This window comes from Thermobia domestica, chromosome 15, assembly GCF_964235325.1.
Source record: "Thermobia domestica chromosome 15, izTheDome1.hap1.1, whole genome shotgun sequence".
Taxonomy (NCBI): Eukaryota; Metazoa; Arthropoda; class Insecta; order Zygentoma; family Lepismatidae; genus Thermobia; species Thermobia domestica.
In genome coordinates, this window is record NC_137468.1 from 61,655,012 (window position 1) to 61,674,193 (window position 19,182).

Genomic DNA, 19,182 nt, shown 5'->3' on the forward strand with positions numbered 1-19,182 from the left:
ATGTTATTTGAGAGAATTATGCTGGTTTTAAGAATTGATGCCATCATTTTGTTTTTAGCGGCCATATTGTGAAAGCTACCGATTCAGGGTGGGCAACATGCATTTTTTTACTGCTGGGACTATGTTGAACGATTTTATACTGGTTGCAGATCCTCCCTCTTTGTGATGTTATTTTCTCGTTTTTGATGGCCTAACTGACGGACTATATGATGTAAAAGTTCAATAAATCGTACATGCTCTAACGCAATGAGAGATAATTTGCTTGTAATTATGTGTTAATTTAGATGAATTTATAACTGTTAGAAATGAATGTTCTTGTTATTTGCTGAAGTGATTGCCCCCTTTCTGCACTGAGGTTATATTTTGGGGGCGCACTGGGGCCGCGGTGGCTCAGTAGTAGAGCGTTCACCTCTGGTGCTTGGGGTCCCGGGTTCGATCCCAGCCCCCGCCAAGTGAACTTTATGGTGGACAAACACCGTGGGCGTGGATTTCCTCAGGGTTCTCCCATTTCCTCCCACTTACTTCATTCCACCATTTCATTCATTACTCATCATCACCGTCTCCTTTAGCCTTACCGGCATAATCGCAGGACGTAAAACTCAAAGATTTCATTTCATTTCAAATAAATAATACTGTTCGGATTCATTTGAATTTATAGTTATCTCACTTTCTTCTTATATGAAATTTGGTATTGTCTAGCAGAACTGAGAAATATTTTTTCCGTCATAACTATTGTAGGTATTACAATGAAACTTGGCACATGTATTATTATAAACTACAGTAGTTTTTAAAGGTATGTTATATTTGGGTGCCTTTAGGCGGGATCGTACCAGGGGGTGCTACATTTGAAAAAAGGGACTTTTGGACGGTAAATTCCCAATTTTACCTTGAATTTCCTTCTTCTTATACATCATGTACACATGCGCATAGTACCATTTGCAAACTTGGTTTATTCTGAAGTGAATGGCATATGAACCAAGATAATCGGATGAACAGAATTGAAGGAATAGCTACTTAAGTGAAAGACCAAATAGAAAATTCAAGAATCTAAGTGTCAACACTAAATAATACACATTTCTATCGATTACACTTAAACTCGAACTAATTCATCATTTTAATTTTTATTTTCGTATTCAGCATCCTCATTTACATAAGAAAATGTACTTTAATTTTTCGAAGCATTAAAAAAGTTAAAATTTGTTATCCAGTGAAATTATTTGTTGGCTATTCAATGATTACAACAAACATTAGTCTTTTCGGGTTCGATTCCCAGTGAGAGGACATTAAAATTCAAATGTGTTACGTCACGTCTCATATAACCTAAGTACAGCAATGGGATACTAAACTCCAACAACCAACATCACTAAACATTCATTTTGAAACATAATTGCGAATTTATAAAAGTAACACACATTAAAATTAAAATACCCTTTTCCGCTTTCTTTCATAAATAATTCTTCTTTTTTGTAATACTGTGGGATGATGATTGAAGAATACATCTAAAATAAAATGATAGTTCGGTGACTTATCCATTGGCAAATTTCTCCATTGGCGGATTTGTCCATTGACAGATTTGGTAATTGGCGGATTTGTCAATTGGCAGATTTGTCCATTCTCACGATTGGCACATTTGGTCATTTTCGCGTTTGGCGCATTTGGTAATTGGCAGATTTGTCAATTGGCTGATTTGTCCATTTTCGCTATTGGCGCATTTGGCAATTGGCAGATTTGTCCATTTTCACAATTGGCGCATTTGGTAATTGGCAGATTTGTCCATTTTCACGATTGGCGCATTTGGTCATTGGCCGATTTGTCCTAGACCCACTAATTCCTACTTAAGTTCCAATAGTGACTGTAGTTTCAAAGATAATTGTGTACGCGCTTCGCGCCTATTTAATAAGGGCATCCCAAATCCGCGAGGGCCCAAGAGCTTCGCTCTGCCCTACAGGAGAATAAACCGATTGCTTGATTTTAGTGACCCCCTAACATAGGCTGGTGCATGCTTTCCACATTCATGATCATTTTTATGGAAAATTAGTTTGTATACTTATTAGAACTCTCTATTCGATTATGTGGACATGCGTCAGGAAAAGCCCTAGAATGTATTATTTGACTCAAGAAAAGTGATGCATTTTTATAAAATAGACGACAGCTCATAAAACTGCAAGGTTTAAAGTAATGTGTCTACTGAATTGGGGTTCGCTGGAGTAGACGGTGCTAATAGAGAATTTATAGGTAAAATACAATGTGAAAGATTTTTCGTGAAGGAATGAGAGTGTGAATATAACTAATTACTGTCAGTGCACAGCATACTAAAATGAATTTTGAGTGATAGTGAAAGTATTGTATGCGTAAGTATGCTCTTCCAGTACTCTCATTTATGAATATACTCCTCGTCGCTGAATGGAAATGGAATATACAAGTACTTAGGGACAATGTTTAGCAGAAGGGGTACAGTTATTATTTCTTAAAAAATTTACAATTTCGATAGTTTCTGTTTACATTAGATTAGTTTAGGCTAGTTTCGGTTAGTTTATGTTAGATTATATTAGTTTTCGAAAAATTATTGGACCCCTACACTATTATAATCTAACATAAACTAACCTACCCTAACCGAAACTAGCCTAAACTAACCTAATCTAATGTGAACAGGAAATATCAAAATTGTAATTTTTTAATAAAAAAAAACAGCAGGACCCCTTTTGCCCAACATTGTCCTAACCTAAACTAACCTAATGTGAACAGAAACTACCGAAATTGTAATATTTGATAGGAAAAATAGTTGGACCCCTTCTGTTAAACATTGTCCATAAAATTTACCATAAAGCAATTAAAAGAATTTTAATAATGACTTGCATGGAAATCTTAATATATTGCTCAAATTCTATGAAATACTTTAATGCTTAATCATAGTATCAGGCAGAATAAAAGGATTCGTTTTCAATGGCTACAAAATTGTGAAATACTTCTTTTTTGATAATACCTATTTGACGCAGTATAAGAGTCACACTATCTTCTGCAAATTTCTTTATTCCTTATTCCTTGATTCTACCGGTTACGGAACATATGTTTACAAAACGCCACTTGATATTCTTTTATTTATTTTTGCGCAAGTGCTGCCTCCTGCAAAGAGAACGACCTCCGTTGACATGCGCTTGTGGGTGCGCTTAGGAAATGGGTCGATCATGGCGGCTTGTAGTTTTTCGGCGGTTTAAGGAAAGAGTATTTTGATTGAGTTATAATAGATAGTTGGTAGTGTCGAAAGGTTATTTTTATAGGAAGTGGAAAGACGTTAATTAAAGACTGTACAAATGCTGAAGCAATTGCAAATGGGCCTTCGTGCGTTTTTATTGCTGGCTTCAAGAGTATGGACTTGTGTGTGTTACTTGTTGAAGAAGCAGATTAGAGCTGTAAGTATATCTTTTTTCTTGTCAGAAATGAATGTGAGGCGCAATTGTTTGATACTCGAACACTGGAGATAACGGTAACCAGAAAAGTTTGTAGACGCACCAGTTGTAAAGAACCGATGGGGAGTACTAATGAAGTAATATTGCAAATCGATGTGTACATTAGTAGCAATATAGAATGGTTATTGAACGGAAGTCCAATGAATCTTACATGCATGCTATATATGTATATATATCTTATTACATACGGTAGGTTAAAGCTTAAGCTCAAATAGTTTCGGCTTACGAAGTATTTTCGTAGCTTATGCAATGATAAAGGTAGGTCTTTAAGAGAAAATCGCACATGGTCATAGCTGCTGAAGGTTCCGCTGTCCAACGAAGCAAATGGGCTTTTAAACTTTAATGTAAATAAGGAGCAGATTGCTTTCTAAACTATAAGGCTTATTGATTTTTTTTTTTTACTCAAAGCTTTATACGTTTTAATTCAATCATCATCTGTTGTACCGTAGTAACTAGGGATTCTTTACTGTAGAGTAATAGTGCTGTGGTTTATAAAGCATGACTGCACAGAAGCCGACAAAAAGGAATATAAAAACGTGAGCACATTCACTGGTTTGTGTTTGTTTATTAAAGTTTAACCCATTATGAAACGTGGACCAGCAGTTTAGAATAGAATCCGAGCTACCACAACGTTTTCAAATTTCTTTATTCCCAGCGAGAAACTAACCCAGGACCACGTGCACTAAAGAAGCGCGCGCTAGCCGTTAGATAAGTGGAAAGGGCGAGAGCAGATTTGCGATGCTAGGGGAAGCCAAGTTTTACTTCCGAAGAGAAGTAAAATGCCTTGATACTTGTTATCTGTTACATCAAGAAATTCAAATTTGGGCATGGATATGTTAGATTAGCAGATTTTTTTTATATCAGAAGCAGTTACCCGGGGGAGAATCTTTGTTTCGTGCAGGTTAAGTTTTGGCATACCATTGGAAAGAATTGTTGAACAATTTAATTATTTCACTAATTTCCTTCTTATTGTACCCTAAAAAGATTCCCGCTGGTCAACATGAAAAAATCTCACATGGCGTAGATGATGTTCCAGGGTGCCACTAGAAACAGTTGTTCAAAAATGAGAATTTTCTTATCGTTCTCGAGAATATTTGAACTGAGCGACATAACAATATTCCACTTAACAAAAATGAAGTTCAAAGGGGCTCCAGAAATAATTGTTGAAAAGGTCAAACCCGTGCTAGTTGTCTACTAAAAAACATGAATGCTATCTAACCGAGTCAGGGCAAGGCGAAGCTGGTGTGTCTTAGGGAGTAGGCGCGTCATAGTGAGCATACACCAAAACTATTGTTCACGCGAAAAGCATACACTAACCTTCTCTAGGTCACCGCCACAACAGTTATGTACTTACAGTTATAGAACAAGTTATATTGTCACATTGTTAACATGACGCCAGGTAGGAATAAGTAGGTTAGGGTCGGGTTAGCTTAGGGTTATTGAAGTTTGGACCCAGCTTGTTAAAATTAATAGAGTGGAATTGCTCATATTGCTAGTTATTGCATCGGTTCCTGTGAATGTTCTGCACAAAGTGCACTTTTACCCTTACTTACACTTTGTGACTACTTCCCTTGGTGAATGTCAGCTTCTTTCTACCAGTCCTTGGATCGTATGATGTTGAGAAACTTGGATCATGATCTGTTCTTTTGGGGCTATCGCCTCACGTTTGATCATAAATTGAGCTAAGTATAGGGGAAAATCCTTCAGTCTATTGTGTTTCACCGTTGAAGATTTTGCTTTACAGTTCTCCAAGTACGGTTTGGCATTCCTTCTTTTCCAAAGTACTTGTTTTTCCTAATATTTACATTCCGTTCTCTTTTAATGTAACTTGATACTTCCAAAATTCCGGTTTTATGAGGAGAGAGGAAGGTGGAGAGACTATATTTTTTTTCTCTACATTGGCATAAATTTAATTTGATTTTAGAGTCCCTTTCAGCAGCGAGTCTATATGAGACACAAACCTACAGCTCAACGTGAGATTCGAACCATATGAGCTCCCTCCAGCTCAACGTGGGATTCGAACCACATGAGCTCCCTCCAGGACTCGAATGCAAGTCTCTCACTCCAACCACGTTGAAATAGACATTGTCTGTTTTGTGATTGCACCACCGAAAAAAAAAAAGTTACGTACAAGGAAGGTTGGCTGGTTTAAACCAAAAAGAACGAAAAATGCTTTAAATCGTGTGAGCTTCATGGTGACGTTTCCATATATCAAACCATCTGTATTGGTATTATCTCCTTTTCACCTTTTAATCAAGGCATCCCATGTTTAATTCTCAGTCGAACCACAACCGTTCCTTGAAGTGTAAACCAAATAGCTGTTTGGATGTCAGTTTAGGCGAAAGTCTTCTTGATAACCTTGATATTACACAAGAATATCAAGCCTAAACACACGAAACGAAACCAAATTGTTATTTCTGCTTGCCTGAATGGCTGTTGTTTTATAAAGACGCTAAGGTTGCTTAGATATACTGCGAGAAATTGAATTTTTCGACTGCCTGCAACACTAGCTTGGATTGGACTTTTAATTTTATTGAATGGTATCTACACACTAAATTTGTAATTTAATATTTGTTTTAGCGTACTAATTATGGTACGTTGACTGTAAAATTATAAATGCGAAACAATAACGGGATTTTCCCGTTATTGCTTTGCATTTAAAGTAATAACAGGATTTGCCCGATGGCTAAGGAGGGAGATTCCCGATTTATATATAATTTTGTATGATTTCACTTGTGCACTATTTATCTTTTTGTTCTTCTAAAGTGACTCTTGACAGTTACATTAACGAGTATGTAAAGATCGGTACAACGTTTTTTATCAGGAGTCCTTCGTGAGTGAGTCGGTAGACTCGTCGCGTTGTGACCAATTAATCCCAGTTACGAGTTCAAATGGAGGACAAATTCTCTAGAATGTAAGCCTAGATGCGGTTTGGATTCCGCTTTAAGCTTATGTGTCCCCTTCCAGCAAGACCTCGTTGTTGCATAATAACACCAAGGCGAAACGAACTTATTTTTGTTCCTATGTAATATAAATACATAGAGCAAATTATTTAAGACAAAAATCTTTTTCTTTCTTTTTTTTTTTTTTTTTTTTTTCAATAAAAGTCATGGTTTTTGCCAACCCTACGTACAAGGTAAGATGATTCTTATTGCAAGTAAATAACATTCAGTATCTTCATATGATAAATCGTACTGTTTCCTCTATCTAACGCAGTCACACAGTCGTACTTTTTCACTAACTTCTTGTTTGTGAAAGATGTCATCGTCCTCTACGTACCGGTAGAGGAGTGATGTCATTCTGTAATTCAGTCTCTTGGGAGGTCTGGATAATTTTATATCAGAAACTGTCACGATTTGTGAAATATAATGGTGACATACACTTGCGGAAACGCACGTAATTTCCACTTGCACACACACGAACACAGACGTAGGCTCTTTTATAATAGGAATTCTGTTCAGATGCTGGATTTAAAAACGCCATTTCTTCATTTAAAATAAGAATTATTCAAGATCTAACTGCACCTGCATTATCATTTTCAAAAGCAATTACAGTCAAAATTTCAAAACTAATCCACTTAGTGATTCTTTGCAGTATGCTAGATTTTGAAACGTGACCTTGTACATAGTCAAATCTTACTATCGAAGCATCAAATTCGTCTCTCCTGCTTGACCTGCTCTCCATTCTTGTCCCTTTTAGAACAAGAAACTGCACATTTCCATGCTGCATTGATCTTTTTTTCAATGCTTAGGACATTTTATGACAGAGTGACGAGATGTCATTTGCAGTAGGTTTGAGGTATTTGAAGGTCGAGATCCTTTTTGTACCAAAGTTTGAGAAGCATACTTCTAAACTATTCCTTCCGCCAGCTTCATACGGAAATCCAGCTAGTCATTCTTGCCCAGGTTTTTACACAGGGTGTCTACTGACACTGGAAATAATGGAATTTAATTTTGATACTGGAAATATACTGGCATCTTGATTCAAATACTGGAAAAATCATGAAACTACTAATTTGTCAACGATACTTTTTTTTGTAATTGTTTCAATAGTCTTAGGAACAATTTTGTATCCATTGAGATAGTAAATTTTTCCAAAGCAAGAGTTCTATACATTTTGTAATTAACATTTAAAACAATGAGTGGAGTGGAGGGCTGTGAGGGGAGTTGGGAGGCCCTTTAAAATATGTTTAAAAAATCATTGTATTTCAAAATAATCAACAAAAACTCAAGGTTAACTAAATTTATTAAAAATAAAATATTATTTTGATGGTAAAACAATCACAAACATCAAGAGTGTGATTATTCCTAAAGAACTTTAAAAAATCATTGTATTGGGTACAGAAATTTTGCTGATACTTACACTGAATATACTGGAATTTTGAAAATGAAACTCAGTAGACACCCTTTTATAATACATCTCAAGTGAGTTCCAAAATGTCACGACCATTAAGAATCTAAAAATTTTATTGTAATGCTTTTCCACAGTTTTCTAAATATCAGCGTGCTTGATAGACTGCAACGTATGCCATCTGTTCGTTCCGAGTATAAAGAAACATAAATCTCATAAACGTATGAGAGACATTCGTGCCGAAATTTTATCTGTCTAATTGTACGGTATACCGGTACATTCGTACCGGTTAAGTGGTTAAGCTCATTTATCCTCGTTAAAGGTTTACTCGTGTATGTAATTGAAATATTACAAAGTTTATTTTGCATTAAAGAATACTAATAAGTGAGTTTTTAGTCGTGATACCAATAGGTTTTCTCATAATTTTTCACCCTTTTCTTTAGCTTAAAGGTCATAATTGTGGTACGTTAAAGTAATAATTTAATTTCATTTTTATGAAGTTGAATTTATGGTATTTCATTTTATTTTTAGTTAAAGCATTCTTGGTACGGTGGCTCAATGTCAAGCATTCTCGCCCTTGGGGTCAGCAAGCACAGTTCCATGTATGGAAACAGTGAATTTCTGACCAGAATGCGGTCATTTTAATTTTTTTTGAACTTTGTTGCAACCATCCGTCGTTCTACGTACAGAAGCATTGTTGAAACCCTTTCACATCGTAAAGCAACTACTTTCCTTGAACAAGGTTGTATGATCTAAATACCATTCAGTTGAATTTATTTATATGAGGGTGCAGAATTTCAAAGTCAGACGCACTCGCCGATCCACAAATCATGGTCGCCAGTATCTTTTATGTACAAATTATGAGAGCCCCCCCTCCCCCCCGCCCACGGCCTTTGGTTGGACAAAGAAAGAGATTACATGAGGGCATATACATGTTAGAAAAAATATCTTACCTTAAGATTTCACGTTTGTGTAACGCTCTCTCTGCGCTGAAGTACCAGTTGTCGATTGCAGTTTACGGATCAAAGTCCTCTAAGTGAAGGGCCATTGATGGTAATTGTCAGCATATCATCCAGTAAAGAGGAGCGTATTACAACATTGTGAAGACTTCACTTTCCATGTCCGTTGTGAAGACTTCATATTCCGTGTTTTCTCCCACTCGGTGACAATTATTTTCGTGCGAAACAGAAACAGTTAGACAGAAACCATTCCTACTGAACACTATGGTCGCCACGGAAATTAACAAAGTCTACAGATGTCTATTATGAAAATAAGCTATAAACTTGTCTATTAGTATGACGCCGCCATATTTACAAAAGAAGATTGGGAGGCAACATTTCGGTATCAACCACTGTAAGTGGATCGAAGAATGTGTAAAGCAAAGTAATCGAAATATAGTATACTAAATATTAGATGCAGTAAATAAAATAGTATATTTAGAAATTATAAATAAATAAAAATCCACGTACCTAGCATATGTTCCTTTTATTTGAATCGTAATAATTTCGATGCCTGTATATCATCATCTGAATATTCAACCCTGAACTGTTTAAATCGAGATAAAGGCGTATAAAATTAATGCTTTAACATGTTATGTGTACGAATCCATTGAAGTGCGCGAACTTGATACAGAATTTGATACGGTTGTGCTTTACATTTAAATATTAGTCTTGATTTTTGTACTTCCTCGTGGCTATATGGATAGTATACGAGCCTTCTCCAGAAAGATTCGGATTTGATTTCCATTGGGAACTCATATGATTCGGAACCTTGGTGCAGAACGAATTGCTAAACTAAATTAATCTTAATTTCTTAAAACGTACAATGGTCATGTAAAAAACATTAACACATTTCAGCGACATCGGATCACAGATCTAAATTACCATAGGCATGCTGCAAGAGACAGGTGTTGGAATCTTCATACGAAGGAAAGTCGCAAAGTCTTTATGCTTACTCCCCCACCCCCCTCAATTTTCCCTCGGAAATGAGGATACTGTAAATATTTCATTATATATCAGGGCTCATAGCGAGTCACTGTTTTTAACTACAAGTTATTTTTTTCAAATTGGTCACTAAAAGTGACTTTTTCATGTGATTTATGTTTTGCATTGGCAGTTTTCTCAGAAAAATATAAAAATAAATGGAAAAAGGCAGAAACTTATAACTCTTCTGAAAGCTTCAGTACTTGCTGCCACATGTGAAACAGTCAGCTTTATTTCCACTCCAGCTTTTATTCTTTCTAAAGCACAGTGGATGGTTAGTGGGTGCTTAAGCTCTCAAGGTGGGGTTGAGAACCCTTCTGTGTCTATTCTTTCTTCTATCATAATAGTCTTTTAGTTTTTTCTCGAAATAGTTAACGCTCCGCTCAACGTTGTGTGTCTGTGTGTGTTTTTGTGTGGTTCATCATCTTCGTCTTGCGTTATGCTTCTTGTATGTTCTTCTTAAGAGGAGAATATTTCATGGCTTTGAGAACTGTCAATGCTAAGTTAAATATAATGTCTGGGATGAAGAAATTCGGTAATAGGCCAGAACTGGTTCCACTTACTCAGAAGCTTACATCTGCTAAGTCTGCTTACCGTAACTACAAAGCATACTTTGAAAACCTAAGAAAGGAGGAAGCTCAAAAAGAAGTAAAAAAGAAGAGAGAGAAATAAAACAACAAACAGAGAGGTGATGGAGAAGTTGACAAAGGAAGAAAGGAGCCTGATGGGATTTTGGGCACTTTTTCGTGTGCTTTTGGTCACTTTTCAACTATTTACAAGAGACCAGACCACTATGAGCCCTGATATATAATCTGTGATCAACAGCCAATATTTTCAAACACCTAATTTTTGTGTTTGCATCATGATTTTTTTTTTTTTTTTTTCAATCTAAACTTTTAATTTGTTTACCAAAAATTTCTTTTATCCCCCTTTGTCGATCCAAGTTTGTGGTGGACATCATAGTCTTGGGTTTTACGAAAATTCTCTCGTTTCCTTCCACATCCTCTTTTCGGCATTCCTTTCATAACCATTTACTTGATAAGTCTTCTGCCTCCTTTAGCCTAAACAACATAAGCGTGGGACTTCAAAGATATCGTTTCATTTCTTTTCAGTATCTTCAATATAATACAGAAATTGGAGGATCGACATAATAAATTGCGCATCCAGGTTTCTGGTATGGAAGCAGGTATTAATTCATACATGATGCATCTTGTACGTACTAGTTGGCACACTTCCAAAACTTCTGATATTCTTTATTGTGTTTAAGGAAGGAAGTCGATCACCCCACCAGTAAATTCAGTTTACTATATTAGTTTAGCTCGTTAACACTGGTTAGTTTAGCAAGCATTATACGAGCTTGCACATGTCACTATCTCACAAGAAAATGCAATTTCTAGGAGAGAATAGAAACATATCAGTTACGGATTGGAGTTCTACGTAGAACATGCATGTTAATTTCCATTGTCTAGCGCAGAATGGCTTTGTAGTTGGTAAATATCATGTGCTTAGGTCGATCTTCGACGAGATCGATCTTGTCCTCCCATCTGAGCCTAGATCTTCCTAATGAACGTTTGGATTTCCAGTTAAAACTTTGAAAGCGTTCCTGCTTTCTTCTATTCTAGCTACATGACCCTCTCAACTGAGCATCCTAGAATTGATGACCCAAAAAGAAATCTTGTTTACCGGCCTCTTTTTAATGGTCATATGCCGGCTGTTATTAGCAGGGTTGGCTGGTTTAAACCAGCTGGTTTTTTCAAAAAAAAACCAACTGGTTTAAACCAAAAAACAAAAAAATGTTCGTAAAAGTGTAAGTGTTTGTAAAATCTTGATGAACACACATTTGTAGGTTATCACGTTTCACTCCCGTATATTATTCGTATTATATTCAGACCTAAATTCCCCATTCATTACTCAAAAAGATTATACTACAAAAGCAACTTCTTTTTACAAGTTTATTTTGTGATTTTTTTGTAGTTGTTATTATTGTTATGTAATTGCAATCGAAGAAAAATTCTAAATATTGTTTCGTTTCAATGTTTACTATTGATAAAATACATCGAAAATGCGGTACTTTTGTGTGTGGGGGGAGGGGGGGTCATACAGACCCCACGAGAGGCATTTAGTGAAATAAGTATCTTTGGTATCTATTTATGTATAAATGAGTTTGAGCCAAAGTGGACTCAAATAATTCGTATCTTTATTCACTTTTCTTATTGATATGCAGATTAAGTCGGTGTATTTCCTTAATTTGGACCAATAAAAATCGTTGTTAACTAACTTGAACTAAATTGGTTCTTCTGTACTCCGTAGTACTTTGAAATTGTTCATATGTAATTCTGTGTAATGGTTTCACTTGTGCAACTGTTTATATTTTTGTCCTTCTGAAATGACTCTTGACAGCTATATTAAGAAGCATGTAAAGATCAGTATAACGTTTTTTTTAAAATCAGGATTCCTTCGTGAGTGAGTCGGCAGACGTATCGCATTTGTGGCCAATTAGTCCTGGTTCTGAGTTCAAATGGAGGACAATTTGTCTCGGATGTAACTCGAGAAGCGGTTTTTATTCCGCTTTAAGCTTATGTGACCCCTTCCAGCATAACCCGGTTGTTGCATAATAACATCAACACGAAACAAACTTATTTCTGTCCATATATGATATGAATATATAGAGCAAATAATTTAAACCATAAAAACCTGGTTTAAACCAAAAAACTTTTTTTTTTTTTTTTTTTTTTTATAAATAAAAACCATGGTTTTTGCCAACCCTGGTTATTAGTGTGTAATTGCAATACTTGAGCGCGTCAAGTAAAGATCTCAGTTGATACACCCATTAATAAAAGTAAAAATTGACCAAAGCAAACGTTACTAATTTATGTTGCAGTTTCGACAATATATCGTTACCTTCATCACACAAATGCGTCAGTGATAGACTGTCGACACTGCAACAGAAGTTAGTAAATATTTGCTGTCGTCAGATTTTATTCTTGTTTGTTACATGTAGTTCCAAAGCTTGAATGAACAGCATCTGGTTATGCCCCAAACAACAACCATTTAAGTGCTAAGTTGTGGTAGTCAATTATATGTAGTGTTGAAATCGAATCCTGTCTGTATTAATCAAGCTTTGTACTAGTCATATTTTCTGTCTTACTTGAAATTAGTGTTAACTTATTATACCTTCTCTTCTTGCATTCGTCTATGAAATTTATACGGTGTATGACAGGATCAAATTTGATCTACAAATCACGTATAAGCAACGATTCAAGTAGGTACAGTAAAAGTATTGAAGGTTGTCATTAGTTCTAAATATTACAAATACAAATATTTTTTTCGAAGTAAGTCGATCCTAAGTAAGGATTGATATCTGACTGGTCCTTCGAGAATAAATGTGTACGTTCAGCATTTTGTGATAACGATTAATTTATAGGATGTAATAGCATAAATTAACAATTACTTGAAAATCAGTTTTCACTCAATCTATGACATTGTGGACGCGCTGACAGTTAGTAGAAATAATACAAGTCTTCGAATTCGCATAATGTGCATTAAAAATTTGGGTTGCGCTGGCTTAATGACAGAACGTTCACATTTGGTGTGTGGAGTCCCTGCTTTGATCCCAGCTTACGCCAAGTTGGCTTAATGGTGGATAAATACCGTCTGCGTGGGTTTCCTCCAACTTTTTTTTAATCTACCATTTTGTTCATTATCACTGTTGCATAATCATGGGACTTAAACTAGTAGAAACTGTAAAAAAAAAATTCATTTCACAAAGTTAATAAAAGGATCATGATAATTTAATTCAAAAATCATCTAGAGCTCCCGAAGCTCTAGATGATGTAAGAATTATTTATGACTATGTTAGAATGTTTCTCACTGTAGGTTACCGCAAATAATTATTTCAGAGTTCAGTTTCGATATTCATTCATTGAATTAGATACGTAATTCATTATATAATTATAATTGTGACATGTGTCATTAACTTCTGACTTCATGTGTCATTAACTTCATCGTTCGTTTCCATTATTCATATATGCTGTCATTCTTATTTATTAATATATTCTGTCAGCAATCACATGGGATACCATACGTGAAATCAGATATCTTTAAGTTCTTCATAGTAATAAATTGTAAGTTATGTCGGATAAAATAAATATGAATCAAAGTTGCTAGAAGTAAGTGGTTTTCAATCTAAAGGATGGAATTTTTCCAATCACACCAGGCATTTAGGCTCCACACTGGTAATGTGTCGCATGTTAAATGAAAAAGCTATATGAATGAAACGAAGAGGCACGCAGAAATTACACGGAGAATGTGCACATGGCTATGTTAGGGAATCTAGAATATCACGAATCCGTTTTCCGACAATACTGCATTGATAGTATGGTAAAGGCTCAAGGGAACAAGCAGCCAAACTGGCTAGTGTGACCGGAAAGAGAGGGAAAAGCTAGATTTAAAAAATTCCACCACTTTAGATTGAAAACCACCTATTCGCAACAACTTTTCCCTCTCTTTCCATTTTACCGTATCTTTACTCCTAACGAAATTGGTTATGGCCCCGGACTTTTGATACGACCTGTATATTAAATAGTTAAAGAATAGCTATCATTACGTATTAATAAGACGATCGAACAGAGGCGTTACGGATAATAAGGGCAGAATTAACGAAATGCTACTACATGCTGTCTGAACGCCGTACTGTGTGGCATCCAGTTCTCATGCCTGTATGTATAGATTGCCGTTCGTCTTTCCCTTAACAAAGTAGGGTTCAAAATAAACTTACTGTTTCGAGCGTTCGAAGTGCACTAGTAAGAGGTATTTTCAGGAAGCATGTCTTGGTTGAGTTTTAAGAAACAAGTCCCTTACTACCATGAACACCTAAATTGTACCATTAGCTTATCAATTGGGAAATTTCCATATGCATGCCTAATTGTCATATTACGAAGCATCGTATTAGAGAATACCCTAAATGTCAGTGCCTTTCGAATTGCGTAATTTTTATATTCATGCCAAACATTTCATTCTGTATAAGAGAAATAAAAATTTGAACACAGATTTATTTAGTAGGCTCACCTACAACATATTTAACGTGCTATTTGACACCTTAGTAAATTGATATTCGTATCTTTTAGTTGTAAATTTTCGATTTGGTTTCTAGTCTTAATATTTCTAATGTATTAAAAAGATCTCATGATCCTTGCCTTTAAAGTTCATAGTCTTCGATAGGTTATATATACTTCAAGAGATAAGATAAATAAAAAAGTTGTATATTAATTCTTCTCGGAAGTTGTAAATATTGGAGTAATATTGCAAGTCACAGATTACGCATCATTAAGCATTTGTCGTTACAATAACAGTGCGATAACAAGATACTATGACTGATTAATTAAATTGGGAGCAGAATTACAACATAAAAAACTTAATTTTAGATAAAACAATTAAGAAAATATAATTTTATGTGTAAAATGGAATTCAGTTAAAAGTATGTTAGTATTAAACAATGGAAAACTAAACAAAACTTTAAATATGTATTTACAATTCAACAATTTAATTTTATGAGGAAAAGAAAATTACAAAAAGTTTAGCATAAGTAAATAAAATAAAATACATTTAGAAAAGAAAGTCCACGCTGAAAGAAAAGAGAAAAAATTGAAAAGGATTGAAGACAAATAAGTGAGTTTCGTTTCACAATGTAAAAGTACAGCAGACTTCCAGACTATGGGAAATGCTCAAACTTGAAGTGGTAGATTAATAGCTACTGGTTTCAATAGATTAAATAAGATCAAACATAGAACCTAGAACCTCGGACGCTAGCAATATCAAAAAGCCATTACTCGTTGTGCATTACTGCTTATGTTCTATAGGAATAGATGTTTTTGTTCTATGCAATTTTAACCACTTCCGGATTTAATGGAATCTCTTTGGAAGTTAAATTTATTCTGCAAAAGAAACTGCATCTCGATATCTTAACTGTTTTTGCTCTGTAGACGCAAGTCAATATGGAAACTGGAACTAGTAGTAAATTTCAAGGGCCGCGGTGGCTCAGTGGTAGAGCGTTCACCTCTGGTGCTTGGGTTTTTTGGTTCGATCCCAGCCCCCGCCAAGTGAACTTTGTGGTGGACAAACACGGTGTGCGTGGGTTTTCTCGGGTTCTCCCGTTTCCTCCCACTTTCTTCATTCCACCATTTCATTCATTACTCATCATCATCGTCTCCTTTAGCCTAACCGGCATAATCGTGGGACGTAAAACTCAAAGATTTTTAGTAAATTTCAACCACTTCCGGTTTTGGTATTTTTGCGGATTCTGATGGTACGTTCCCTTAACACCCTCAATCGATTGCAGAAACTGCTTGTTGATATATATTAGTATTTTTGTTATATGACGATAAATTTTAAACGGGAATTTGTTAATTTGAACTACTTCCGGTTTGAATAAAGGGTTAATGGAGAATGCAGAACCTATTTTTGGAAAACTGAATCAATTGTAAAAACCGCATCGTTATATCACTTTCGTTTTTGCTTTAAGGAAATCAGTATTGAAACCGGAAATGACTAATTTGAACCACTTCCGACTAGATAGTTAATGAAGATGATGGAACCTATTTCGGGGACATAAGTCGCCGGAATTAATAAGAAATTTGAACCACTTCCGTTTTTGGTAGTGTGTTCGGGATAGTCTAGTACGTTGCCTTCAGACGCTGGATCGTTTACAAATAAATAAATAAAACAGCTTCTCGCTATCTGCCGTTTTTGTTTTGTGGCAATAAACGTTGAAATAGGAAATGCTAATTTGAGCCACTTCCAGTTTAATAGAGCTAATTGAGGAAGTGGAACCTTTTTTGGGGACGCTGAATAGTTTCCAAAAGGAACCTCACCTCGATATCTCTTAATAGTTTTTGCTCTGATACCTGTCAACAGATGGATGGACAAAGCCGTTCTATAAGACTTCCGATACTTACCCATAGCATAATTTGGAAGTCTAAAAACTAAGATACAAATTTAAAAAAAATACAATAGCTCACCGGAAACTAGACCAAAAAAAAAAGTAACAAACACAAATTTGATGCAAATGGGACACACTTAAGTCTGGGCCAAAATAAAAGATGTTCCTTCTCAGGAACAGAGTTGAATTGAATGGAATGGAATGGAATGGAATGGAATGGAAATCGAATAAAATAAAATCAACAAAAAGTCGCACGTAAGATAATTATATGAAATTAATACAACTTCACTACATAATACACAATATGGAGAAAAATTGTTTCGATTTGTCTTGATTTCATTACATGTTCGGATGACGTGCCTCAGTTGGAGGGCACTTGCCTTTAGTATGAGGGGTCAATGGATTCTCTCATCGCTCTCCTGTTTCTTCCCACATTCTCATTCCATTACTTACTTCATAATCACTCTCTTCCATTCATCATTCATGCCCTGTAGCGCACAGGACATATTTGTGGGACTTGAAACTGCAAATTGAACTTAAAAGAAAAATGATGAAATTTAAACGTGTTTCAAGGCCTCACTGTGGCCTATGGAACCTAAATGTTCAATGTTACACTGTGTACTTACCCAAGTGGATTTCTGTGAGATCCGTCTTAATATTGTTCTTTTTACCTAGGTCTTCCTAATAGTTCTTTTTCCGACTAGATTTCCAGTTATAATTTTAAAAGCATTACTTCCCACCAAAGCCTTCGCCCTAACAGTGTTTGGTGAACGGTAGAAATTATACAGTTCCTCGTTAAATGAAGTTCCCACTCTTCCCGCCCCTTTTGGGTCCAAATATTCGCCTTAGGATTTTATTTTCAAATATTTTCAGTGTGCCTTCTTCCCTCAAAGTAAGCAGCATGTTTCGCAACCATACAGCACAGCAGACATAATTATTATTTTATGTATTTTGTTTGGAATTCTTCGACAGATTTCGCGAAGACAAAGTTTTGAAGTGAACATTAGTACGAATTCTCTGTTTTCAGTCGGCATTTAATTTATTTGTGGATATGGTTTTGGTCTGTTAATGTTGATTCTAAATATCGGAAAGTATCCACTTTGACATTTTAACGTATACATATTACTGTCACGGAAAACTTCCCCGTGTTTAGTTTTCTCTACATTTCTTTCTATTATCTCCACATCAACCCCCATCAGATTTAAATCATCAGCATAAACCCGTAATCTGGTGAGTGTCATTCAGCTCTGGACTCTGGTTGCCATCTTCATTTTTCCTCTTAGTGTATTCTAAAACAAAATTGAATGATAATATAGACAACGCATCTACTTGTTTCAGGTCATTCTCGATGTGAAAGCTCATAGACAAGTAAGTCCCTGCTCAAGTTTTCCTTTGAGATTCATTAAAATACATCTTTTTCGGTATTCCAAATTCGGTAAGAATGTTGTACAATGTCTCCCAACTAACAGAGTATAGATCTTTCCAAAAAATCAATAAATAGTTGATGTATCGGTATATTGTATTCCCATTTCTTTTCGAGTATTTATCGAATGGTAAATATCTGTTCCATACTTGGGCAATTTCGCTTAATTCTACACTGATAGTCTTCAATAATTTCATCTCTGTATGGGGTCAATCTTGCTAACAAAGTTGTTTGAGAGGATATTACAGAATATTGACGAAAGGAAGATGCTCTATAGTTCTTACAATAAGTTTTGTCCCCTTTGTTCTGAAATCGATTTGATTTGAGTTTAGCGTCCCTGTCAATTGCTTGACTAAATGAGACGTAAATATACAGCGTAACGTGAGATCTGAACCTCATGAACTCCCGCTGTGAATAGAACGTAGATCTTCCACGCCAAAGGCACGTACGCTAACCGCTTAGCCACAAGTGAATTGAAACAGTGATTGAATCAGATTCTGTCGTTCTGATTTCGTATCAATCTCAGTTTTGTCAGTTTTCTCTTTTCTGCAAGTTTAATGCATTCCTGGTCCAACCTTGGTTTATTCCTACGTGTTTTTTAGCTCGCTACGAATTTTTTCTTCACTGAAATGTTAATGCTATCCTCAATTCATCACTAATGCATTCTGAACTTTCTGAAACCGAAAATCTATTCGACGCTTCAATCTGGTATTTTCTCATCTGTGTCTCCTCTTATTTTTTTAAATTAAACCTCGTAGTTTTCATTCCCAAATTCTGAAAATTTCTTTTTTTCAGCGATAATGTCCTTCTTATTATCGGTGCTACAGTAGGATCAGTGTCACAGTCAGCTCCTTTAAATGACGAACATCAGTTTTGCTAGACTGTCTCCTTCTGTCTTCTAAAACGTTATTAATTTGATTATGTTTTTCCATTGAATAAGGTCCAAGTATATTTATGTATGTTGGGAAGATCATGAGTCTATCATCGTTATCATTACTTTTTATCGAGACTTTCTTTCCCTGT

At 35.5% G+C, this 19,182-nt stretch overlaps 2 protein-coding genes across 3 annotated transcripts in view; one reads left to right on the forward strand and one right to left on the reverse strand.

Annotated features, from left to right (window-relative positions):
* LOC145671046 (selenocysteine lyase-like) overlaps window positions 1–3,089 on the reverse strand; it is a 68,152-nt gene extending 65,063 nt beyond the window's left edge. Inside the window, exon 1 of one of the 2 annotated variants that reach the window (XM_081739728.1) lies at window positions 2,984–3,089. The gene's annotated coding sequence lies outside the window, so the exon portion shown is untranslated. Of the gene's footprint in view, window positions 1–2,895 lie in introns of both variants that reach the window. The other variant, XM_081739727.1, reaches the window with a different exon arrangement.
* Window positions 3,090–3,171: 82 nt separating this feature from the next.
* Dd (CTD nuclear envelope phosphatase 1-like protein dullard) overlaps window positions 3,172–19,182 on the forward strand; it is a 61,970-nt gene continuing 45,959 nt past the window's right edge. The window contains exon 1 of the mRNA XM_081739729.1: window positions 3,172–3,410. Coding sequence (XP_081595855.1) covers window positions 3,312–3,410 — 99 coding nt within the window. The 5' untranslated portion in view covers window positions 3,172–3,311. The remainder of the gene's footprint in view (window positions 3,411–19,182) is intronic.